Here is a 26602-nt window from a genome sequence, read left to right on the forward strand (position 1 = left end):
ACTGTGAGGATAATAAACTGGTAGATGATAAACACGATAAATCATACATTAATGTAAATTTAGATTATTTTTTCTCTTTCCTCACTGGAGTACAGGGAGAGAAGTTTCCTTGGAATATTTCTTCTCCTCTTCTTCAATTAATTGCTTGTGCCTCTCCTTGTCTCATAATCAAACTAGTCAGCTTTGGGTAAACTGGAACTTTACCTTTTCTATGCAGTCTGTCTGTATCCATGGCTCCCTTAAAAAATAAGCAGCAAATTTGCTGCTCCTCACTCTGATTCCTGGAGAGAAAGGAAGAGTCTTTTCAGAACCTAATAGCCATGGTAGGCTTTTAGACACTCCACTGCAGTGCTATATTATAGGTTTTATACATCTGGTATATTTACCAGTAATGCCAAATTCATCTAACAGTTATGCTTGTTATATCTGATTACAATAGTAGTACAGATAGTGATATCTAAAAGTCTCTGTGAGCATAAGTAAATGGCAATTAGTTCATATTTTAAAAGTAATTTCAATTTATATTGGCAAAATATTACACGTTTGCAACTCCAATCTTTCTGCTGTGAAAAGACATGTATTATGAATATAAAATAAAAAATGAAGATACATAATTATATAATTCAATATATAATAGAGGACATAATAAAATATTGCAAAGGTATATATTATAAAAATGCATATTACCTAACATGTATTGTGTATTTTATACCATATAAAGATAGATAATATTTATTAAAGGCTTATTACTTACCAAGTACCATTTTAAGAGATGGATATAATTATTACCCTCAGTTTACACATAAGAAAATTAAGTCCAAGTGAGGCTAAGTTACTAGCCCAAGGTCATACAGCTACTAAGTAGAAGAACAAGACTTGATCCAAGCAGTCTGACTCCAAATGTAACATCCAAGCTCATTAACAGAGCACAATATAACCGAACACTAATTTAGATATATTTAATGAGATAAAGTAATCAATGTGGAAAAATTAAATAGTAGGCCTCTTTCTTCATTGGAAAAAAATATTTATTCTGTAGAAAGTCACAAATGCACATTTTGCTCTCATATTTTTGCCCAGCTGGCCTAATAACAGGGGAAATTATAGTAATTTAAAATGTGTGTATTTTAGCTACTCAACATTGTATAATTTTAATAGCAAAAATAATAAATATAATACATGGTTTTAAAGCTTAATTTTAAAATGTGCTCTTTAGCTTTAAAATTATTTCATTCAAAATGTTTTAATGTTTTACATTATAATGTATTTGCCTATAAGACTTTCGTATAAATTTTATCATGTCATATTAACAAAATTGCTGTGAGGTAATTACCAGTGTAAGAACTGGTAATCCCACTTCAAAAGTAAATTTAAAAGGGCAAGAGAAATCATCTTTAGCTCTCATCTTATAAAGCCAGAATGCGGCCAGATACTAGTGCTCCAAATATATTATATTACTTATTTTTCTTCACTACTCCTTCATGTTTGACTTCCCAAAATATAAAAACCAGATCATACAATTTTTATTTTACATCTGTTTCACTGATGGCATACGGTTTATTTTATCAAATTAATTGAATTCCCCATCCAAATCACTGTGATACATTGATGATAATTCTAAGTTAGAGAGTAGAGTAAAATTTTTAAGTATTTGAAACTAGAATTTGAAATCTTCCCATTGGGGTTCATTTTATCAAACAAAAGAAGGCAAAACCACCTTAGCTTCATTGCTGAAAACATGACCAAGGAAAGACTTAATGGTGTAAAATCCCATTTAAGCAGAACAATATTCTTACATATAATTTTTGTGGAATCTGCCATTTCAAGGTTCTGGAACATCCACTTCTTTCTTGATGGTGCTTTTGCAGACTGGCTTTCTGTCACCAACATCTGTCTGCCACCAGCCAACCTTACCAGGCCTGTCCTTGAGAGTTTGATTGGGTCACAGGCTTTTTTTCACACTTATGAGAAACAAAAGAGAATAAAAGAAACTCCAAAAAAAAAAAGGCTTTACTCTCTAAACCTATGATCAGTTTAAGAAGTTGCAGGGAGGAGATTTTAGTGCTTTTGAATTCCTGTCACAGAGCTCCTTACACTACCATTATCGCTGGGATTCATTAAGACATATTCAAAGAGAAAGGAAGAAATGTGAAGAGTGTTCTCTGACTCTGTAGACTCTCTTGGTATCCTATAAACCCAGCTGTACCATAGCTCGCACCCTCTCCACTTCCTCTTGAAGGTGACTAAGGGATCCCTGTTCTTGTGTGACAGAACCCCCCTGTGTTATCTAAATGTGACTTAGGACATATCATTACACGAGCACAGCCGTGAGTTCTGTCTTTCCTCTGCTACAGCACCTTTCCATTATCACGTTTGACTGCACAATACACTCACAAGTCAATACATATTCTGGCATAAATCCCAAGGCTTTTTTTCCCCTAAAATGCAAAACACTCTTTTAATTTCTCATTACCCAATAGTCATAGTTAGTAATGGTTATTCTGTGGACACAAGAGGAGGTGAGGAAGTTGGCTGGGGTTTATGTGTGTTTCCCAGGTTAGCGGGGGCGTGCCAAGTCCTTTATTGTAAAGTGCAAGTGGGCAAGAGTTAACATATTACAGGGACAACCTCAAATCCACTTCATTTTAGAACAGAAGTCATGGACAGATTTATCTGTAGCAAGCAACTGGTGATACGACAAGATGTAGTGATCCCTTGTGTGAGGGTCACTCAGTCATCGAGGGTCTGTCATACTGAAGACCACACGTCCGAGCTTCAGCTCCCGACGGTCTTACTGGCTGTCAACGACCAGAGCTTGAGCAGCTCCACACATTCCAGAGAATTTCTCCAGGAGCAAGGGACCATTACTGACAGGAGTATGTCAGATCTGTCTGATGTTGGTTTTAAACAACTTGCAAGACCACGGTCTGATATGTTCTTGTGTGGGCTGATGGATAAGGTGCCTACATCAAGGAAATGAGACTCTATTATGCAGCAGTTTAGGGAGACTCACTGTGTAACTGTGCATTGTACCCTCTTGCCAGACTTAAAACGTCAGGTTTCAGAGAAGCAAACTCTGGTAATATAGTAGAAACTACTGAAACTACTTAAAGGTTGAGGGGGTAGGCATGGATGGAATACATCCAAAATTACTAATTTCACTTCTCATTGAAAACTTAGAAATCTCATGTGTTTAAAGTGACAGGTGAGTTTGGTGACCTAATGACAAAATTTGCGATAAGTAGTCAGCAGAAGCAAGTTTTCATAGATATTGTTTTTCATATTTACATAGCTGTCACTAGGGAGACAATAGTGGTTATAAAGTGGTTTAACTCTAATAATCAAATTATCCTTAGTTACGGTTAGGGGAAAGAGGCACATAGAAATCCTATGATTTCTCTAATAATGTAGTTATTATATCATCCATGATTTTCTCTAATAATATAGTTAATATACACAGACAGTCATTAAAAGATCTATATGGTGCAATAGAAAAGGTATGACTTTTGGCATTAGGCAAACATACCTTGGAAAGCCACTTCAGGGACATCTGGGTGGCTCAGTTGGTTAAGCGTCTGCTTTCAGGTCTTATGATCCCAGGGTCCTGAGATCGAGTTTCAAATCAGGCTCCCTGCTCAGCAGAGAGCTTACTTCTCCCTCTCCCTCTGCCCCCTGCTTGTGTTCCTTCTCTCGCTGTCTCTCTCTGTCAAGTAAATAAATAAAATCTTAAAAAAAAAAAAAAAGCTGCTTCACCTACTTATTAAGCTGTGGTCTTAACCTAGTCCATTCATCACCATAAGCTTCAGATTCCATATTTGTGAAAGAGAATAATGATAGTTAGAATCCACACAATGACCATGGAGACTTTTTTATAAGTATCTTCCTTTACTTCCTCCTCCTGTGCTATTATTGTATATATATATGCAAAAAAATAAATACCATATTACTCATGACACAAGTTCCTGTGATCCCTTTCCTAAACACTGATTAGTTTTTTTTGGAATCATTGCTAAATTTACCCTCTGTATTTTTTTCTTAGTTAGAAGCCTTTAAGCATATGTTTTAGTAAGTAGACTTACACTATATGGTGTGAAATTAGAAGTGGTCTAGTGTTTATTTGTTTAAGGTGGGAGGGGTGGAGGGATCCAGGTAGAGCTCCTGCTGTTTAGAAAGGCAGTCACTTACTGGGGAAGGGAGGTTTGATTGGGCCAGAGCTTGTCACTTTAGCCTTTTTCTTTTCGACTCCCATCTCCAGTGTCTAGGAGAAGATGTTTTTCTTTGCTCTTATTTCAACTTACCCATCAAGGACTCATGGCAAATCCCCAAAATACATGGCTTCCTGCCCCTAACTGGGCATCCACACTGTCCCTTCAGCATGATCTTTCCTCTTGCAGGTAAAAACAGAAAAGATGGAGAGAAAAACATGGTGGATCATTTTCTCCCCGTCTGTGCAAGCCTGCCTCCAACCTGGTGATCGTTGACACTCACCATTTGTGTGAAAGCCTTTTTTTTTTCTTTTTTTAACATATTATACTAGATTTTTACTAATTAACTCAGTCTTGTAGCCTCTGCAGCTTTTCCTTCCAATCTAGTTCTTAGACGATTTTTCCCTTTGAAACTTCTAAACATACTTCTGAGCAGAAAGATATTTAAAAATATAATTATATAGCTTCTCTAATATGAAAAATGGCTAGTGAACTAACCTAGTACATCTTATAATGGCCAAGTGAAATTTCTGTGTTTTCATGTCCTGTTTTTCTTTGAAATTACGTATCTCAGAAATTAGCTCATTATCTGAAAAAAATTATGAAGAACTGGTGAATTATAATACAGGAGTATTGCCATTGAATGGACTGTTTGATTTAGCGAAGCAGGTAATAAACAGTATTGTCAAATTCACTAAGGAGTCATCTTAATTAGGATGCATGCTAAGGGGCATTACTCCAGTAGTCTTTTGTATCCTGGTGCCATATATATATTCTTTTATTAGAATGGATGAAAAGCAGCAATAAACAACTCAAGACTGTCCATGGCTCTGTAGGGTTTTTGGAAAATTCCTAGGATTGGGAAGTGAAAATGGACAGCATGTGGAGAAAATTGTCATCTCTGTAGCAAGGTTTAAATGAAGATACCAAGCCATTAACAACATGCATGCATATTTAATTTTATTAACTCCTACTGTCAGCCTTCTTGGATCTTTAATTTGGGCAGGAAGTTGGAGACTCTTACTGGAAGGACTTGAGCAGAAGTGAAGGATAAAAAGGAAGTGTATATAATTCTTTCTGGAGCTGCTTAAATTTCATTGTTTGAAAATACTTTCATTTTCCCCCTTTGGGCAAAGAGATATGCTTAAAATTCTTGTTGTTTTACCAGAAATAGTTTTGCTCTTAACAGGTTTCTATTTAGGTATAGGGTATTATATGAACTTCTCATTTAGTGACTCAAGCAACTCCATCTGTTGTTGGAAGAACTCTCAGGAAAGCTTTGAGGGATATGGATATGACTCTTAAATACATATGTAGTGTTCTTTTTAAAATAATTCATTAGTCATCATAAAGGAATAAATGTCTCTGGCTCAAGATGTTGCTTAATTTCCATCTTTTTAATTTTTTAAAATTTTCTCATCTCAGTCATTGTCACAGATGGAACTGTCTTAGAGTTTAGACTAGAGATCCAGATTAATTGCCACGTTCCTAAGATATTTAAAATTAATTTTAGATTCTCGTGGACCTATAAATATCATCTTGGAAATATGTGCATGAATCATTATTGTGGGCATCTTCTTCCATAGTTCATAACTGAAAGTATACCACCAAGACCAGACGAGAATATAGTTTTGAAAAAAATTTAAAAATTAGGAAGGAAATCACATGACAAGTATGCCTTTCCTGAAGCCAGGAAAGGGAGAATATTCTTCTTTAAATAAACTGCATTGATGACAAGTAGAGAGTCTACAAATTCATTGCTCTCCCTTTCACCTTATTCTCATTGCTAATGGATCTAAGTTCACTTTTATAAATGTTAGAGGTTAAAAAATTACCATACTATTAAATGGTAGGGATATTTACTTTGCAGCGTCATCCTGGGACAGCTTTAAACATTGATAAAACCACATGACACTGAACTGTATTTCATAACCTTATGGTAGAGCCATTGTCTTAACTAATTTTGAGAATAGAAATAGGTCTATAACAATAAAGGGACTTCAGCTGACACATTCTAGTAGAGAAGAAGTTGCCTGTCCTAATATAACCGATGTTCTTTCAGTAATGCCATTTTAAGATTATTTTGTTTTAAAAGAGGAGATAATTTATTCTGAAAAATTTTTGTTTCCTTAACATTCAAACTCTTCATTAAAATTTGCTATTTTATTAAAAATAAACAATGAACCACAGAATATTTGCATGTGGTGTTTGCGTTAATTACTTACTGGAAAGAGAATGATACTAGATATCTTTCATGCTTGCGGCTGCTCTGGAATGTGAAGGTTTCTATTAAATGTATGTGCCATGTGGAAGGGAGTCCCAAAAAGACCAGAAGCTTTTGGGTCCAGTTGTTTAGAAATCAGGGTTTAAGAGGAAGAAAGTACATTTGTATTTAGTACTGCCTAAGCATTAGCATAAACTCAAGTGATGTCTGGGCTGTTGTCATGCCTGCTATGCCTCCTGTTTAATTCTGGAGGCTTTCAAATCTTCTATCCCGTTTGGCTTATCAGAATGCCAATTACTGACTGAGAAAATATGGTCAGACTATAGCGTGTGAATAATCATTTTGAAAGTATTTTTTTTGGCTATTTTTCCTCTTTTTCATTGAATGTTACTACATTCCTAAAGAAGAAATGACAGAAATGGTAAATAATTGTGTTCTTGCTCAGTTTTTCCTCTGATTACTTTACATATGAGTAAGAGCTGAGTGGAAATCACATCTGTATTTTTTCATATGTAGGTATTTTTTCCTAAAGACACTGGTAAAATTCAGGAAAGAGTAACAAATGCCTTTAGGGTGATCAAGAAAAATTGGGGATGTACTAAGTATGAATTTATAGCTGGGTGATGTGTTTATCTTCATTTATTCGAGTTAAGAGATCAAGCCAAGATTTAAAAAGTTATGGCCAATGTAATACCATTTTTGTCATTTTTCTACAGTATACAACTGTGCCTAAGAATTCATATGATTCCCAATAAGAAAGGTCTCCAAAGGAAAGCTCAGTACCATTTTTTAATTTGACTCTGATAATGCCGTTTTAAATAATTGTACTGAAGTTATTGAAAAATTGGTCTCATAGCAAATTGGTTGGGTTTACATCCTAGCTTTGTCATTTGCTAGCTGGATGACTATGATCATTTAATCTATCCATGTCTCTGTTTCCTCATCTGTAAAATAGGGAAAATAATGGCACCTACATCATTAGGTTATTGGTGAGAATTATGAAAGATTTGGCAATTACTTCAATATGATAAGGACTAAGAAAAATATTTTTATTAAAATATACAATATAAAATTTTTACTCACTGGGGCACCTGGGTGGTTCAGTCAGCTAAGAATCTGACTTTAGCTCATGCCATGATCCCAGCGTCCTGGTATCAAGCCCTGCATTAGGCTCTCTGCTCAGCAGGGAGCCTGCTTCTCCTTTTCCCTCTGCCTGCTTCTCTCTCCCTCTCTCTCTTTCTCTGACAAATAAATAAAATACTTTTAAAAAATTTATTCACTAACATTTTATGTCATGTAAATTTTGTGTTGTTATGAGTTCACACTTGTTTAAAAATTACAGACAAGTCCAAGAAAACAACAGGGTAAACTTGTCAGTGTTCAGGTAGTTCTTTGGAGGTCTTTTGTAGACAGGCACAACTAGGCAGCCAGATCTAACTTTCAAATGGGCTCTTTCTCATTTCATGTGGGTTATGCTGGGAAACCCAGTCTCTTGTCCTGATTCATTCTACACTCTGTTATAGACTAGTTGTGTGATTCTGGTCATGGCCCTTCTAGATTTCAGCATCCTTTGGTAAATGTGTAGATAGTGGCTTAGGTGAGCTCTAAAATGTATGTGATCTATATTACATATTGAAGTGTTTGTGTTATTTGCCTGCAATCAATAATTTCATAGTTAAACCATTGAGAACCTAAAGAAATTTAGGGAAAGAGTATAGATGTTACAAACTGACACTGCATTGAACCATAGATGATAGGGGACCGTTCTGGCTATATCTACAGTCCTTCAGTAGGCTAAAAAAATAAAAGATAGAAACAAATTTCAGTAATTATAGACTCCTGCCTGACTTTGAAGAACCTACAATGTAGAAACAGAACACTAACAAGGACCATGGTAGACCACTAATTATACCCTGTAGGTGAGATTTTATGGAGCATTCTCAATCAGCAATCTCTGAGAAGGATATTTTAAGCCAGAGGGAAAAAACATAGTAAGTGAATAACAAGAACAGTAAGAGAGAGGGTACTGTAACTAGCAAAGGAAGAGTATAGTGGCAGCCTCTTTGGGGAGAAGTATAGAAACATAGCTCTTGGAAAGATAGTGATAGAGCACTATGATTGTGATAGGAAAAGGAGGTGCAGAGTATCGACACTGAAGTTTGCACTGTTAATTCTAGAAAAGGAGAATTTGGTCAGACTATCTTTACAAAAAACAAAAAGAGAAAGTATGCTTTAAATAGCTTTGTTTCTCCTCCCCTAAATCTTTCTCATTTTTCCCTCATTTCCTTCTCTTTCCAGCTTCCTACATTTTTAAAAATTATTTTTATTAACATAGGATGTATTATTTGCCCCAGGGGTACAGGTCTGTGAATCATCAGGCTTACACATTTCATGGCACTCACCATAGCACATACCCTTGCCAATGTCAATGGTAGTGAGAAAAATCAAAAGAAAACTTTTGTCAGCACTAGTCAGAGAAATATCCCTCTGTTTCTCCACACCCCCACCTGCAAATTTTAGTGATTAAAAACAAAAGAATGAAAGAAAATGGAAGGCTAAAATAACTTCTAATGAAATGAATCCAGACATTTAAAATTCATGTCAAATTCCAAAGGTCCTTTTTATCTACCCAATGTCTCTGTTTCATTATAATTAAAATTTGGCATAAATAACATTCTTAGGAACCATTAGCTATCTGTCTGAGGACCACCTAAGAAAAAGGAAACACATATTAATAGAGTAATAATGAAATTAGCTACATGAAACAGTCTATTTGCTTACATTTTTCCTGGCTTCAATTCTTATAGGTTTCTTGGGAGTGTTTGTACCACAGTAGGAGTTTAAACGGAGGGAGAGAGGAGGCAGAAAAAAAGAGAAAGAGAGGGAAAGAGGAGGCAGAGAAAAAGAAAGAGCAAGAAAGGAAGAAGATAAAAAGAGAAAGGCAGAAAGGGAGGGAGGAAAGAATAAGAAACTCTTAGAGTCAGAATGCATATTGCTTTTTTTTCCCCCATTGATGAAGAATAACCAAGGGTGACCAGTTCCTAATGCCTTTTTGTGTGTGTGCTGAGGAACAAGTAGTTGCATTATTTTATTTTCTACCATAACACTTTTTTCTCCATTTTGAACAGAAAAATTGAACAAGCATTATGAGCTACACTGCTTTGAAAATCTTCCTAGAGACAGTACAGGACTGGCCCTGAGTTGAACTACCAGGCTGTGCAAGTTTGTCTGTTTAGTACCACTTCTCTGTTTTTGCTACATCCTGATTTCTTGGTGCAAATGAAGGGACTTCACATTCCCAGTTTTTCCTCATCTTCAACAAATTGATCAGAAAACACTTTATTTTTTTTTTAAGATTTTATTTATTTAATTGACAGATAGGTAGAACACAAGTAGGCAGAGAGGCAGGCAGAGGGAGAGAGAGAAACAGGCTCTCCGCTGAGCAGGGAACCCGATGTGGGACTCAATCCCAGAACCCTGGGATCTTGACCTGAGCTGAAGGCAGCCGCTTAACCGACTGAGCCACCCAGGCGCCCAGAAAACACTTTATTTTTTAGTGAGAACAAGTGGTAAATGAACAATCAGATAAACAGATCTCTCCCAGTTATTAGCAAATACTAATAATTACTCCTGCTAATAGCTCAGATGCCCAGAAATCTCTTGCAGGAATAACAACAATAATACTTTCAGTAGCTAAAGTTTACTGAGAGCTTTCTACCACTACATTCTTTAGAGATACTGTTTCAATCCTAAAAAACAATTCTATATGATCAATTTTTTTTAAACATTTTATTTATTTTTTTGAAGATTTTAATTTATTTATTTCACAGAGATCACAAGTAGGCAGAGAGGCAGGCAGAGAGAGAGGAGGAAGCAGGCTCCCCGCTGAGCAGAGAGCCCGATGCGGGGCTCGATCCCAGGACTCTGGGATCATGACCTGAGCCGAAGGCAGAGGCTTTAACCCACTGAGCCACCCAGGTGCCGCTATATGATCAATTTTTATTACTCCCATTTTACAGATAAGAAAATGGAAACTTAATATACTTGAAAAACTTGCCCAAGATGAATCAGGCCTCAGAATTTTAAGTCAAGCCTATTTTCAACTCTAATATCTCTGCCTTCTATAGTATTTTTCTCTCAGGTATTTTCCAGAAGCTGTTTGGAGTCGATTACTAGATGGATAGGCCTACTCCACATTACTAAGTAACATTGCCACCCCAGGGTTTTGAGGATATCAGCAAACACTTTTCCATTTGTTCTCTTATCTCTTTATCCTGTTAGTCAAGGCAAATGGAAGAAGGGAGCTTGTATTGTGGAAGGAGGGAGCGTGTATGTTTAGAGAACTATCTGAAGTTCAATTGTGATAAATTCATTTATGTACTCACCAAAATATTTATTAAGAACCCATTAGAGGCCAGGCATATATCAGAGGGAAAAAAATGGACAAACGAAATTACAGTGTTTTGCTCAACAATGTGACTCTTCCCTGAGTGGATGACTGAGTGAAATTATTATGCATATAGTATTCCAACCAATATGTTCATAACATTAAACTCTAGTCTGACCTTTTAAAATAGTACTCATTTGCCACTCCAAGAACTTCACAGAATAACAGCAGGCAAATAATTTACACTTGCATGATTAAAACCTAACCTATGGCACTTTTGTCCTAAACTCCCTTTAACATTTTCTTCATACCTTTGTGCTCAGAAAAAGTATCTGAATGCATGACTGTCTCTTCCTTTTAAAAATAATTTCCTTTATTTTTCACCTCTATTTTTAAATTTTAATACTCTGAAATATTCAATTTAGTCATTAACTTGGGATGATGCTTTATGTGAAGTAATGAAGTAATGAAAAATGCAGTTTTTTTCTCCCTGAATATTGCATGTGTGCTATATTACTTATGTGTCTATTTTCATTTATTCTGGATGATGTATTTTTTACTTTTAATTAGCATCAAGAAGTATAAGTACACTATTACAAATTATACATTTTTGAAAATTTATTTACCTTTCTATTTATATGTTATATACCTCCAAATAATAAAATTTACTGCCATCAATAGGATGTGTCTTGTGTTATTTTAGTATTAGCAGTAATAGATTTGTGTGACTCTACCTCCACCTTTTCCCCCTCGGGACCAACCATAAGGCAACTGTCTATACCTTTGCAAAGACCAAAACACAGTTGGAGGGAAAAAAAAGCCATGATGCCATGTAGGCTGAACATCTGATTTGATTGTTAGATAGTAAGGCATTTATTTTTAGCTAAGAGAAAAAAAAATGTCTTATTTAGTACTACATATTCAATACGAAAAACTAAAGATATCATTTTAACAAAGTTGTAATTATATTTAATATGCCTAATTAAGTTGGGGATGGACCCTTTCTGGTGCAAAGAAAACAAGTGATAGTATTTTCTGACATGTCTCTTAAAGGATGTCTCTATTAACTGGGAAACTTCTTTAGCATTGTAAGCAGTGGATGCCATTGTACCACTTAAAGCACTTTTTTTTCTTCTTTGCAAACAAGAAACTGTGATGCCAAGTATAAATATCTCGTATGCCTTTATCATGGCATTTATTGCTTCCAATTATAGTTATTTATTTTCTGGTCCATTTCACCCTTTTCAAGACAAAGAGCTCTTCAAAACCCGAAAGTTATGTCTCATTTTTCTTTTTATTTCTACCATCAGGTACAGCGCTCTCTCATTGAATAATATTGATGCTGAGTTAGGAAACGTCTATGAAAAAATATTTTTAACATTGTTTTATGTTCTGCAAGACGTTGTTTTCTGTCCTAAGGCTCTTCAATATATTAGCTGATGGTTCAGAACATTTCTGGTATACCTCTGAGTTGACAATTGTTTTCTATATTTTATAGAAGTAGAAATGTTTCTTTTAATATCATTTATCCCTGTTACTATAACTGACATGAAATATATCATTCAAAATGATACATACAATCATTCCCAGATTATATGTATTTTCTACTCCAAGTAAAATAAATTACCTATAACCATCGAGGGATATAAAAAAGCATTTGTTCCATTTGTGGGAGGCACAGTGAAGTATTTGACTAACTATTCTCGTATCTGGACTGAATTGTGCTACCATATCTGATTTATGCATTCGGCAAGCATTTATTAAACCACACTGTGCCACAATCTATTAGGTCCTGTTAATGCCAATTACATTTTATAAGTCAAAGATTTTCATGTGTATCCATTTTATGAGCCAAAGTTGTCATATGTATCTTGAATAATAATGCCATTTTTAAATGATAGTATTTATCTCTTTACTTAAAAAGAGATACCATGAAATCATTTAGTGAAGACCATAAATACTCTTATTATCACCTCTTACAGCTTATATTTAAAAGGAACGTGGTAACAGTGATCATGTTGTATAAATGTTCTTTAGATTAATTTCAAAGAGGATGCTTTTGTATTCTAATGTGCACTTAATTCACTAATTGCGATTCACTGATTCATTACCAAAATTCTCATTCCAGGCCCTCCAGGTCCTCCAGGCGGTCTACGAATAGAAGATATCCGGGCCACTTCTGTGGCTCTTACATGGAGCCGTGGTTCAGACAATCATAGTCCTATATCTAAATACACTATTCAGACTAAGACTATTCTTTCGGATGACTGGAAAGATGCGAAGACGGGTGAGTTTCATTTGTCTGATTACTCTGCACAGATTTTTAGATGAATTCTTTTATCAAAAATAAGTATCTGGACTTCTTAAGGATTTCATCCTCTACCTTGAAGTGCTTTTCTACTTTTAAACTTTTTTTTTTTAAGTATTCCAGTGTATTAGTAGTGAAGGAAACCACAAGGAATTTAGACGTTTTAAAACTTCAGGGGAAGGGGGCACCTGGGTGGCTCAGTGGGTTAAAGCCTCTGCTTTCGGCTCAGGTCATGATTCCAGGGTTCTGGGATTGAGCCCCGCATCAGGCTCTCTGCTCAGCAGGGAGCCTGCTTCCTCCTCTCTCTCTGCCTGCCTCTCTGCCTACTTGTGATCTCTGTCTGTCTAATAAATAAATAAAATCTTTAAAAAAAAAAAAACTTCAGGGGAAGAAGCAGTGTGTCTTTATCTATAATGGGAAAGCAAAGAGAGGCCTCCTGGCTTTCTAATTTGAGCTCTGTACAATTCTAAGATTTATTAGGGGGAAAAAAAACACTTCAGGAAATCTTCTCTTTTTGGCAAATGACATCTATAGCTTATTATTTATTACCCCCTCCTTTTTTTTTTACAATTATATAAGTATTATAATTCTGCATTTTTAAAAAGCCACCTTGATTATAAATATTAATTTAAGCACCCAGTTCTTATTACCATAACCTTTACTTTCGAAAGCTGATCTTATCTGCTTTAAATCTCCTCAAAATATATCTTCAAGGAAGTTTTGGATTTTATTTTTTTTATATTAAGGTATTCTAAAATTTGATCAGAAAAAAAAACAAATGAGTGAGTGCCTTCCTGTGTCTGTAATTATTACTATTTTCCTTTGTCATAACTAGCCTATAACATCACACAGCAGTTTATCTTTTATGACATCAAAGAAGATAGGTGATCCTTTTGATAAAATAACCTGCTTCTGTTTGTCATTTTGAGATTATTTTTAAACAAACTTATAGTTCCTTGAGTTTCTTTTAGATATATAATGAAGACATATAAATATATGCTCAGTTGTCACCAGAGGGGAGAAAAAAAGACAGAAATGAATAAAATGTTTATGATTTTTATTTTTTAAAAGATTTTATTTATTTATTTGAGAGAGAGAGAGAGTACAATTAGGCAGAGTGGTAGACAGAGGGAGAGGGAGAAGCAGGCTCCCCGCTGAGCAGGGAGCCAGATGTGGGATTTGATCCCAGGATCCTGGAATCAAGACCTTAGCCAAAGGCAGCAGCTTATAACTGACTGAGCCACCCAGGTGCCCCTGTTTATGCTTTTTAAAAAATGAAAAAGGATTAATCCCAGCATATCCCAAAACTGCTCTCATTTTTGCCATGTTTTAAGGTAATGGGGTTTATTTGTATTGATCACTGAAAGGTTTTAATTTAGATTTTGTTTTCGTGGAAAATGAACCAAATATAAACTTGAAGCCTATTATGAGGGTTTACATAATATTCCAGTATTAATTGACTCTCTACATAAGTGTATAAAATACACATGAGTTAGAAACAGGTAAACTAGGGGCACCTGGGTGGCTCAGTGGGTTAAAGCCTCTGCCTTCGGCTCAGGTCATGATCCCACGGTCCTGGGATCGAGCCCCGCATTGGGCTCTCTGCTCAGCGGGGAGCCTGCTTCCTCCTCTCTCTCTGCCTGCCTCTCTGCCTACTTGAGATCTCTGTCTGTCAAATAAATAAATAAAATCTTTAAAAAAAAAAAAAAGAAACAGGTAAAATATTTCTATTATATTATGCTGGTGAGTGTAAGAGTTATCTATAAATATGCTTGGCAAAACAGACCATTTGAAAATTTACCTAAAAAAGCCATTTAGAGGGGCACCTGGGTGGCTCAGTGAGTTAAAGGCTCTGCCTTCGGCTCAGGTCATGGTCCCAGGGTCCTGGGATCAAGCCCCACATCGGGCTCTCTGCTCAGCAGGGAGCCTGCTTCCTCCTCTCTCTCTCTGCCTGCCTCTCTGCCTACTTGTGACCTCTGTCTGTCAAATAAATAAATAAAATCTTAAAAAAAAAAAAAGCCATTTAGATGTTTGACAAACCTAAAGGGTGGGCAGTTTCTATTTCTCTGAAGACAATGAAAATGAATGATAATGATGAATCTATAAATAACATTGGATATCTAAACAAATTGACACTGATTATAGACACTAGAGAACAAAATGTGATAAACACATTTAAAATTTTTCTTTGCTTTGATAAAGGAATAATAATTGTAATCATTTCCATTAATTATGTAATATATGCTTACTGGTAGCTCAATTAAAATATACTTCTCATTAAAATATACATTATATGGCACTTGGGTGGCTCAGTTGGTTAAGTAACTGCCTTTGGCTCAGGTCGTGATCCTGGGATCCCAAGATCAAGTCCTACATCAGGCTCCCTGCTCAGCAGAGAACCTGCTTCTCCTTCTAATACTACCACTTCTCATGCTCTTTCTCTCTCTCTTTCTTTCTAAAATGAATAAATTTTAAAAATCATATATATATATATATATATATATATATTCCACTGGAAAGTAAGTTCCATGAGGATGAAGATTTTTTTAAGATTTTATTTATTTATTTGACAGAGAGAGACACATCAAGAGAGGGAACACAAGCAGGGGGAATGGGAGAGGAAGAAGCAGGCCTCCTGCTGAGCAGGGATCCCAATGGCTGCAGGGCTCGACCCCAGGACCCTGGGATCAGGACCCAAGCCAAAGGCAGACGCTTAATGACTGAGACACCCAGGTGCCCCGAGGATGGAGATTTTGTTTTATTCACTACTCTATCCCTAGCTCCTAGATTAGGGCCATTAATGCTCATTTATTAAACACATATTCACTGAGCCTCCATTGTATGCCAGAACCAGTCCTGGATGCTGGATATACACCTGACCATCCATAAACAAAACAGAGAGAGGAAACACACACACACACACACACACACACACACACACACACCAATCCTGCCCTCAAAGCATTTACATTCTAGTAGAAAGATGGTGATGAACAAATAATGAATCACTGAACTCTACCTCTGAAACTAATAATACACTATATGTTAATTGAATTTAAATAAGATAAAATTTAAAAAAAGAGAAGAAGAAAAATAAATAAAATGTGTAGTAAGTCTTTTGGTGATTGGTGCTAAAGAGAAACATTAGAGAAGTAGAATCAGGCTGCAGGAATTACATTTTAGAAAGGGTGCTTCTGGGGCATCTGGGTGGCTCAGTGGGTTAAGGCCTCTGCCTTCAGCTAAGGTCATGATCTCAGAGTCCTGGGATGGAGCCCCCCATCGGGCTCTCTGCTCAGCAGGGAGCCTGCTTCCCCCTCTCTCTCTGCCTGCCTCTCTGCCTACTTGTGATCTCTGTCAAATAAATAAATAAAATCTTAAAAAAAAAAAAAAAGAAAAAGAAAAGGTGCTTCTGATATTAGTATAGTCGTCCCAACTTTGTCATGGCTCCTGTTCACATATTGTATCTTTTTCAGCCTATTTGTATCTTTGAATCTACAGTATGTTTTCTGTTGAAATGTATAGTTGCACCTTAATTTTTAATCCAGTCTTACAACCACTGCCTTTAGATTGGATTCTTTAATCCATTAACATTTAGAATTATTATTTTTGTAGTTGAATTTATATCTGCCCTTATATTTTTTCAATTTTTAATTTTTAAAAATTTTTATGTAAATTCCAGTTAGTTGACATACAGTATAATATTAGCTTCAGGTGTACAATATAGTGATTCAGCACTTCCATACATCACCTGTGCTCATCATGACGAAGGCACTCCTTAATCCCTACCACCTATTTCACCCATCCCCCCACCTACCTCCCCTGTGGTAACCATCCATTGTATTTTTGCTTACTAAATGTTTTACTTGTTTTTGTTCCTTTATTCCTCCTTAATTGTTTTCTTTTGGATTAAGTGAATATTTTCTAGTGTAAAATTTTAATTTTTAAAATATATATATATAGTTAATGGTTACTATATATATTATACATAAAATTGTATATAAATAAATGAATTTTAAATATATATTTATTTATTTGATGGTTACTCTAGCGCTTGCCAGATACGTCTGAACTTCTTAGAATATAATTCATATTTTAGTAATGTAATTTCAGTGAGATATAGAAATGTTACTCCTAGATAGCTCTTTGGCATCTTATCTCTTTTTTTGTGGTATGTGTCATTTTTATACATATTACATATATATATTATAAACCTGTTACTCTTCTGTTAATGTCTTCTGAAGAAACTACAAAAAGAAAGGAAAACAAGTACATATTTATAGAGGTTGTCATATTAACCTTTTTCTTTACCATTTTTGGTCCTCCTTATTTGTTCCTGTGAATTTGAGTTATCATCTTTACTCTAATATAGCTTTGCTTCCATCTGTCCCCTTAGATATTATCAAATATTCAAATATTCTACATTTCTATATGCTGTAGGCCCAAAAAAAGTTTTTATTTTATACATAAAATACAATTTTATGTATAAAAATCATGAGGCAGAGTAAAATGATAGTTGATATCAGCCACCAAATTTGGTAGTTCATTATGCAAATAGCAATAGTGGATGATAAGATGTGCAGAGGCTTGTAGGTCCTATAAGGAGTTTTTAAATAAAGGAACAGTAATCTGACTTCTAATTTGAAGGGAAAAAAATCACTCACTAATGTATGGAATGGATTTCTGGAGGGCCAAAATTAGAAACATGGAGAACAGTTGGGGCATATGGCAGGTGAAAGATGTCCAGGTGGGAGATGTCACTGGCTGGGACTACTGGCTAGGATAGCAGTGGGAATGGAGAGGAGTGGGTGAATTTGAGATGTATTTTTGAAGGGAAAACAGAACTTTATAACAAATCAGGTATGGAGATTGAGGGAAAGGGCAGAATTGAGGATGATTCATGGGATTTTTGGCTCTAACATCTGGGTAGAATATAGAAGCACTTACTGGAGAAAGAAGAGAGATTAAGTGCAAGTGAGGACTTAGTTCCAGTTTGGAATGGGTTCTCCATTTTTTTATTTCAACTGAATTTCCATCTAGTATAATTTTCCTAAGAAAACTTTTTAAATGTTTCTGAGTGTTCAGGTTTCTGGAGTCGAAAACCGTCAGCCCTTGTATATTAGAAGACTTCTTTCATTTCATATTTGTGATAATTTTTTAATATAAGTTCTTTTTTTTTTTTAAGATTTTGTTTATTTGACAGACAGAGATCACAAGTAGGCAGAGAGGCAGACAGAGAGGAAGGGAAGCAGGCTCCCTGCTGAGCAGAGAGCCCGATATGGGGCTCGATCCCAGGACCCTGGAATCATGACCCGAGGCGAAGGCAGAGGCTTTAACCCACTGAGCCACCCAGGCGCCCCTTAATATAAGTTCTAAGTTGTTTTTGAGCATTTTAAAAAATATTATTTCTTCATCTTTTTGCTTTCATTGTTTCTGATAAGTCAACTATCATTTTTACCTTCTATTCCTACATTTCTCTAGCTGCTTTCAAGATTTCTTTTCATTTTTGCTTCTCAGCTTGATGAAAATATATTTATCCTGATGGGGGTTTCCTGGCAAGTTGGACCTTTGAATTGATATCTTCCTCAACTTTGGAAATTCTCTGCCATTATATCTTCCAATATTTCTTCTGTCTCATTCTCTTTCTCTTCTTGGTCTCTATTGCCATGCATGTTAGATTGTTTGATGTGTTCCACGGATCATGGCTGTATGTGTATGTGTATTTCTGTTTGGGTAGTGTCTAATGACCTGTTTTCACTTTCATAGATTCTTTTCTCCACTACATTCAGTTTGCTGAAAATCTCATTAAGTGATTTTGATTTTGTGTTTTTTTCTCTTTCCAGGATTTTTTTTGTTTCTAACATTAGGTTCCTTTTAATATTGTTTACATGGTATTCCATAAAAATTTCTTATTTATTTATACAAGTTGTGCATCTTTCCCACTTGATACTTTTACATATTTATAGTAGTTATTCTATAATCCCTGTCTGATCATTTAACACCTGGGCCATCTTTAAGTCTGGCTCTATTGATTTTTTTTTTCTTTGTTAAAAACGATTCACATTTCTTTGTTTTCTCATGTCCTGATAATGTTTTTATATACATTGTGTAAAGAAGAATAGTAGAGCCTAAATTGGATATTACTTATGCCCAGGAAAATGCATGTCATTTTGTCAATATAATCTGTAGTTGAAGTGATCTGAGCTTTGCGGTTAGATTCAGTTCAGTAGAGGCTGAGTAAATTTGAGAGTAAGATCAAAACCCTCTTACATCTGTAAGTTTTCCAGCCTCACCATCAGACTTCAACTTGCTCTTCTAGCCTGGCTCTCGGGGAGGATTTGTTCTTTCAGCTTCCCTTCTTTTGCCCCAGACAGCTGCTGTCTGATAACTAGTCTAAAACCCAGAGTTCTTGGGGGTGGTAGATGTTCTCAGTTCTCCTGTGTTCAGTCAGACTTCAGCAGACCCAAAGCACTAATCTGTCTCAGGGGAAGCCGATCTGTCTTTGCTGTCCTGCCACTCACCTAGCCACACATGCTCACATGCTTATTCAGTAGAAGGTCTGGAGTGCATGAAGCAGGATCTCCATTTTCCTGCTTTGCTCTGAGACTTGAGCAGATCTGAGATGTCTGTGCCTCAGAGGGAGGTCTCTCTTGGCTCTCTTGTCTTGCCCCCAACTTTTTTGAGTACACTTGGTGAAGTCCTACCAGAAAGAATTGGCTCATGTGTACAGATGCTCCTTGATTTGGGGGCTCCCGGGGATTCAATACAGCCATGACAACCTATACTTTGTCTTTAAATATCTGTGAGAAGTTTAAGTGTTTTCTTCTTATGAACATGAATGATTATTACCTCCTCTCCCCATTGCTCTACCTATGATGAATTTAGTTCATTAGATCTCTTCCCAAACTCAGCTGACAGGCTCTGAAAAATGATTATTTTGTAGATTGTCTTATCTGTTCTTTTTATTAGTTATGTAAGTAAAGTTCTCTTGTATCAGTATCCTAAGTGGAAGTGAAAAATACTTTTTGCAATAAATGCAATCATGTAGTTCTTTATTTCTAGTGGTGTCCACTATAAATGGAAAGTGTGGAACTAAACTCCATTTTATGAAGGTAATTATTTAAGATGTTCAATAAATATTTTTCAAAGATATAAAGTTTCAGCAGTACAGGATTACATTTATTATAATGAGATGAAAGAATAGACTGTATAGCTTTAAAACAATCTACTATAAATATTACTTCTCTTGGAATTTCTAGGGGATAGGCAGCAGAAATTTGATGCCATTCTACAAGATAGGGTTCTACAAGATACACAGATAACATTTAGAATGTTGTGTTTGATTCTATGCTGCTACATAGAGAAGGAAAATTATAGAATATTTGTTGGTGGCAGGTTATGTGTATGGAAGGGGACTGAACAAAAAGAGAGCTACAAACCATGCTGTGAAATCAATCGGAAGACCCAACCTGGGATATGGTCTCTAAACCGAAGAAGAAAAATGTTTTTATATTTAAAATTCTGTTGTGTGGAAGCCTAGAATTACAAATTAACATCTTAGCACATAAGTATTTCTCTGGACTTCAGATTATTTCCTTAGAATAGACATTTTAAAATAATTACTTAGTGTAAACATGCTTAAACCCATGAGCTATACTAAAAAATTACCCTGTGGAAAGGTAGAAAGAGTTTTTAATCCTGCCACTAGTATATGAATATCTCTTCTATCATATCTTTAGTTATTATTTAGTATTTTTAAAATTATTTTCCACATTGATAGGTTTAAGAAAATGGGGAAAAACCCCCACTAGGCTCATTGTAGAGTACTTACTTTTTAGAATTACCTATTTTCTTTTTTGCCTTTCTATAGCTTCAGTTTTTGTTGTTCTTATTTCAAATATGAATTTCTGGGTTTTCATGAGGCTACATTCAAATTTTCCTTAGAGAAAAATCAATGAGTCATATCTTCTGGGATGCCAGAAGAGATCCCAGATTCTTTTGCTGCAGAGAACTTTGCCAAATCTATGGCATCTTGCAAAGTTCTGCCAGAAGACCTGTGGGTTGGATCTAGAGATGCTAAGGTAACACACAACCAGTGAGAAGTCTTTAAATGCCCTTTTCTATTCTCAAACACAGAGCTACTTTATCAGTTAGAACCTCTGAGTGGGTTCTGGATAATGTTAAGTACTTGGGTTTTGGATTGAGAGGGAAGAAGCTAAAGGTTCTGATTATACTTTAATTCTAAGGAAATACCAGGATTCACTAGGCAACTTCAAACAATCTAGAACAGGTGGGATTACACTGCCTACAGGTTTTCTTGAAACAATTTGTGGTGTTTTGTTTTGTTTTGTTTTGTTTTAGTCCTGAGGTAGTTCTGGCTATTTCTGAAGCTTTTCAAACAGCTAGTCCCTGTGGTCTGAAGGCAAAATGCCATCAGCATGGTTGCCAGGCAACTAAAGCAGTATGAATTATTGGCCTTAGGATACACATGAGGCTTGCTTCTCTTTTCCTCCAAAGAATAGTCAGAATTGTTTTATTCTGAGGCTTATGAACTCAAAGTATTTGAAAATAAATCTATGTGGATTACTGTTTATGGCTGGTTGTTAAAATAAGACCATCTCAAGAGGGTCTTTTGATCTGAGTATTTAAAGTAAGGAGCATGTCTCCTGCTCTATATCCCTTTGATTGAGATTTATACTCACCAGTAAAGCCAAGATTTAAATAACCATCAGGTTGAGTGTCAGTATATTTTTTGTTTGTTTGTTTGACAGAGAGTAACCTTTGACAGGCTTTCTACAGTTAAGATCTGATTTTCCATATTGAAATTATCTTTAGAAAAAATGTCCTGATGCCAAACTGACCCACTTAAAACTCGGGAACTTGAGACCCCAGTCCTGATTCCTAGCACTTGCCTCTGTGGTGAAAGTACACTCCTCTCTTTCTGACTCTAGGAATAATAAATGGGTTGCAGAGAACTTGGCCCAAGAGAGAAGACACAAAGTCCCTCTGCTCCTGACTGTTCTCCATTTGGCTTGGGCATGAATCTGCTTCCAAAGCAAAGCTGAACTCTGCTCCCAAATTCTCTTTGTGGGTGGTTTTAGAAAAATAAAAAATATATCCAGTACTTCCTACCAGGGGGGAAGATGGCATGGAGTAAAAATCCATTTATAAGGATATTTAGTGCCCAAATAAAGCAGATAAAAAATGTGTAATTGAGATAAAACTATAGCAGTGGAGAAGAAAGGATCAACTCACAGAGTGGGAAAGGGATTAAGTGGGTTGAGATAAGGTGTATTTTCTGACAAGATAATTTATGGGCTGAATATAGGCATGAGAGCCGTAGAGTATTGGGTATTTTGTGGTGGGGCAAGGTAAAGGAAGGCCCTCCTTATCTTTCACCAGTAGCCTACATGATTCAGAGATGAAGAAGACTATAAAGTGATTGTGATACACAAGACTGTGCTTCTTGCATTGAGATGTTGGCTACTCTAAGCATAACTTTTGTATTTACGTTTGTTACAAATATTTAATAAGTAGTACTATTTTTAAAATACTATGCTAGGTATACTAGACCCAGAGAAGTCCAAAACATGTGTAAGAAGTAGAAGAAACATGTGTATGTCCACAGATGAACAAGCAAGTGGGAGGCAGAAGAAATATTTTTTGTGTGGGCTGACTACATCGAGATTGGAGCTGGGAAAAAAGTTAAAGAGAAAGCAAGCTTTTAAATCCTATTCTCTTTGTGTGGTGAAACAAGCCAGATAGAAGAGCCACTTTTGATTCTAGATACAGTTTTCTAAAATGAAAATGTTAATTTTTTTTTTTTTTTTTTTTTTTTGCTAAGTCTGTCCTACTTCTTACATAGGTGGTTTTCTTTAGAGGGTATTATAAATATATACCTAAACATATTTGTTTTGGAAATTTATTTTCTCACAAGTTCTGATGTAAATGTATATTAACAGGAATGATTATAATTGGTTTTGTTCTAAAAAGAGCACTTTCCATGCCTTTAGCAATCCTGGTAGAGAATTCTATCCTAAACTTACCAGTTTCAAATTCTTCCCTAACCATTCAGAAGGTATATTCTAGAAGTCCATCTCTCCACATCCACTTCTTGCTTCCCCTTCTGAGAGAGTTGTTTGCATCCCTGAGCCAACGGTTTCTCACTGGTATTTACCTAATGGTAGTGACTCCAAGGGTTTTTGCTTATTCTTCCTTTCTTCATCTCAGTCATTAAAATCAAGAGACTGACAACATCACCTGCAATCCAAAGCCCACCACTAAAGGATCCCCTTTAACTTCTCCTTCTTTACCTTTCACAATTCCTCCAAATATTTTCTGTGGTCAGTTACAACTTTCTAGTCTTTGAACATACCCCTGGTCTTCCATTTATTTGGGGGTATTTTCATACTGGATCCTTACTTGGGCTCCACATCAGTCTATCAGCTGCAGCTTCCACTGTACATCTATTTGGCTCTTCTTGCTTTGAACCAGCCTACACTTGCCCATACCTGTTGACTGCCAAGCTACTTGGAAAAGCCTGAGCTAGCCTTGACCATCATGAAAATACTACACCCTTGTCAAGAGAGACCGTTTGGAGTGCTTCCAGCCTTTCCATTCTTCAGGCATTTAAACGGGGCTGGGATTTTGCAGCATAGGAAAGATGGAGAGATTGGACTGCCTCCTTGAGCCTTCTACCATATGTTTTTACTTAGGCCCTCCAACCTCATATCACAAACTCATAAATAGTTCTGTCAGCTTCTGATTTTAAAACACTATATTAGTTTCCTAGGGCTGCTGTAACAAATTGGTTTCTTAAAACAACAGAAATTTAGTCTTTCATAGTTCTGGAAGCCAGAATCCAGAATCAAGATGTTGGCAAGTCTCTACCCTCTCCAAAGGCTCTAGAGAACATTTCATTCCTTACCTCTCCCAACTTACAGTGGCTCCAGATGTACCTAGGCTTGCAACCACAACACTTCAACTTCTGCCTCTGTGGTCACAATGCAGCCTCCTGTACTATGTATATTTCTTTTCTGTGTTTCTCTTTGAGGACACTTGCCACTGGATTTGGGGCCCACCTAGATAATCCAGCATGATCTTAACCCAAGATCCTTAACACAATTCCAGTCTTAAACTTGAAAGATTATACAAAGACTGTTTTTCCAATAGGTTACATTTTCAGGTTCTAGTAGTGTGGGCATATATAAAACTTTTTGGTAGACACAATTCAACCCACTACTATAAAAGCTTCTCTTCTCATAAGAGGCTCAAAATTATTTGAAGGTGTCTAGAAGGGAAGAGGGGCCACCCTACCCAGTGTCACAACATCCGGCTATGTTTTTCCCTTTTCTTTACAAAGAGACCTTTACAAACTAAAACTTTACTTTTGCTCCTACAACTACTTAAAAGAAGTGCCTTGGTATATGAAGTAAGGCAAATTCTGATTTGGTGGGGTGGAAGAAGTAAGAAATAAATAGGCAGAATCAAAACATGAGAAGACAAAGCCTAACTTTTAATTAGAAACCCAAAAATATTTGTCAAATATAGAGAACAAGTTCATAACAAAGTAAGAGAATAGATGGCAAGATTAGTGTCCAGGAGAGTTAAAATTATGGTAGGGTGAGATATGGCATGGTCTGAGCCACATAGGAATTTGTCCAGAGATAGGAACTAGACACTGAGATGCTTAGCAATTATTGTGGAGATGGGTACAGCATCTTGAAAAGCTATATATTCATGGTCTGCATTGACAGATAAAAATTCCCTAAATAATAAGGTGATGAGTCATAGGCAAGCCTGAAGGAACAAATTTTCCAAATAAGTGATATGCAAGTATTTACATGCATATGTATGTGTAGGTTAGTTATTAAAAACACATGTGGAGTTATTTTAAGAGAGCTTAAAATACTGGATAGTTCTGCCTTCCTTGTATGTTTTATCGTCTTTCAATGCAATAAGCAATCTTGGATCATATCCTACCTATAATTTATCATCTTTTTATTACTTAGCAGCATGAATTCTGAGAAGTACTTAATAAATCTTAATAAACTATCATAACATATATTATCATTGCCCCAAACAATTTGGGTAAAAATGTACAAAACGAACTAAAAAAGGGTATAAGCATATAGGTACATTAGTAGTAAATCATTCACTACCCATATGCAACATCAGTGGCAGTCCACAAAATTTTCAGCTGCCCCAATTGTACTCTTGCCTCAGGAAATCTTTCTAGATTCTACTTTTAGAATACAGCTTCTAGCTATTCAAGGTGGAGCCCAGGGGTTATCAGCAAACGCATGACATAGGAGCTTGAAAGAAGTGCAGAATTTCACTCTTCTGACCCTAGGCCTATGAAATAGATGATTCATATGCATATCGCTTTTTCTAGTTTATTATTTATTTATGAGCTTTCTGCTTACGCCCTTGAGTTTAACATTTCGTCATTTCTAGTTTGTATTTTTGTTTCAACTCAATGGAATAGGTGCCATTTTCTCAGAATAGTAAAATAAAAGTGGGGGATTATAAAAGCAATGTTGTCCAACTAATATTCTCTGTTTAATATTTATTTTATTTAGATCCCCCAATCATTGAAGGAAATATGGAGGCAGCAAGAGCAGTGGATTTAATCCCGTGGATGGAGTATGAATTCCGTGTGGTAGCAACCAATACATTGGGTATAGGAGAGCCCAGTATACCGTCAAACAAAATTAAAACAGATGGTGCCGGTATGTTGAAGAAACTTTTTAAAATTTAAGAGGTTTATAAATACAGTGACAGTTTAATATATAGTCGAATGTATTTTGAAATAAAAAATGCTCTGAGGTAAGTGATTCATCTAAAAATGTGTATATATATATTTCATACAGGTGTGCATACTCTGTGTCAAGATAGTCAAAAATAAAAAAAAAGGAAATATGAAGTTTGAGAATATTTTTACATAATTAATGTAAGGAGAGTGGTAAATAGAATTCACTATGTATTCCACTAGGGACCCCTAAAATGAAGTTGGTATTTAGAATATAAATTCTCATGTAAATTCTGAATGTTAACCAGGCAGACTCTTAATGAAGCAGGTCCTGTGATCTAGAAGGTTCACAATTTTGCATATCACTCAAAAACATTTATAACTGAGTGGCCATGGAATATGGCCAGAGAAGGTACGGTGGGTAGGGAGTTGAGAGAATGGGATGAGAACTTCTCAGATCTCTGCCACTGGGGGAATCATAGCATCTCTAAAAAATAGCTGTAATGTGTTCTTTTAATATGAGGTACGACTCTAAACATGCTCTTTGATCACAGCTCAGCCATGGGTGGTCTTCCAATTTAAATTCACATTTTTACGCTAAATACCAAGGCCACTTAAATAGTCTTTAGTAGGAGAACTATTCAGCTCTATTTTCATTTTCCCCTGCATTAACAGGCAAAAATATTGTTCTGATTCTAACAATAGCTCTTTTTTTTATTATTCCTTGTCT

At 35.8% G+C, this 26602-nt stretch overlaps 1 protein-coding gene across 1 annotated transcript in view; it reads left to right on the plus strand.

Annotated features, from left to right (window-relative positions):
- The window catches only part of LOC111157729 (contactin 1), a 173891-nt gene that overhangs the window by 82900 nt on the left and 64389 nt on the right, over window positions 1-26602 (plus strand). The window contains exons 15-16 of the mRNA XM_022519374.1: window positions 12945-13103; window positions 25703-25852. Of these exons, the coding sequence (XP_022375082.1) occupies window positions 12945-13103; window positions 25703-25852 (309 nt within the window). The remainder of the gene's footprint in view (window positions 1-12944; window positions 13104-25702; window positions 25853-26602) is intronic.

The sequence above is a fragment of the Enhydra lutris genome, unplaced genomic scaffold (assembly GCF_002288905.1).
Source record: "Enhydra lutris kenyoni isolate GAN:26980312 unplaced genomic scaffold, ASM228890v2 scaffoldscaffold56, whole genome shotgun sequence".
NCBI lineage: Eukaryota > Metazoa > Chordata > Mammalia > Carnivora > Mustelidae > Enhydra > Enhydra lutris.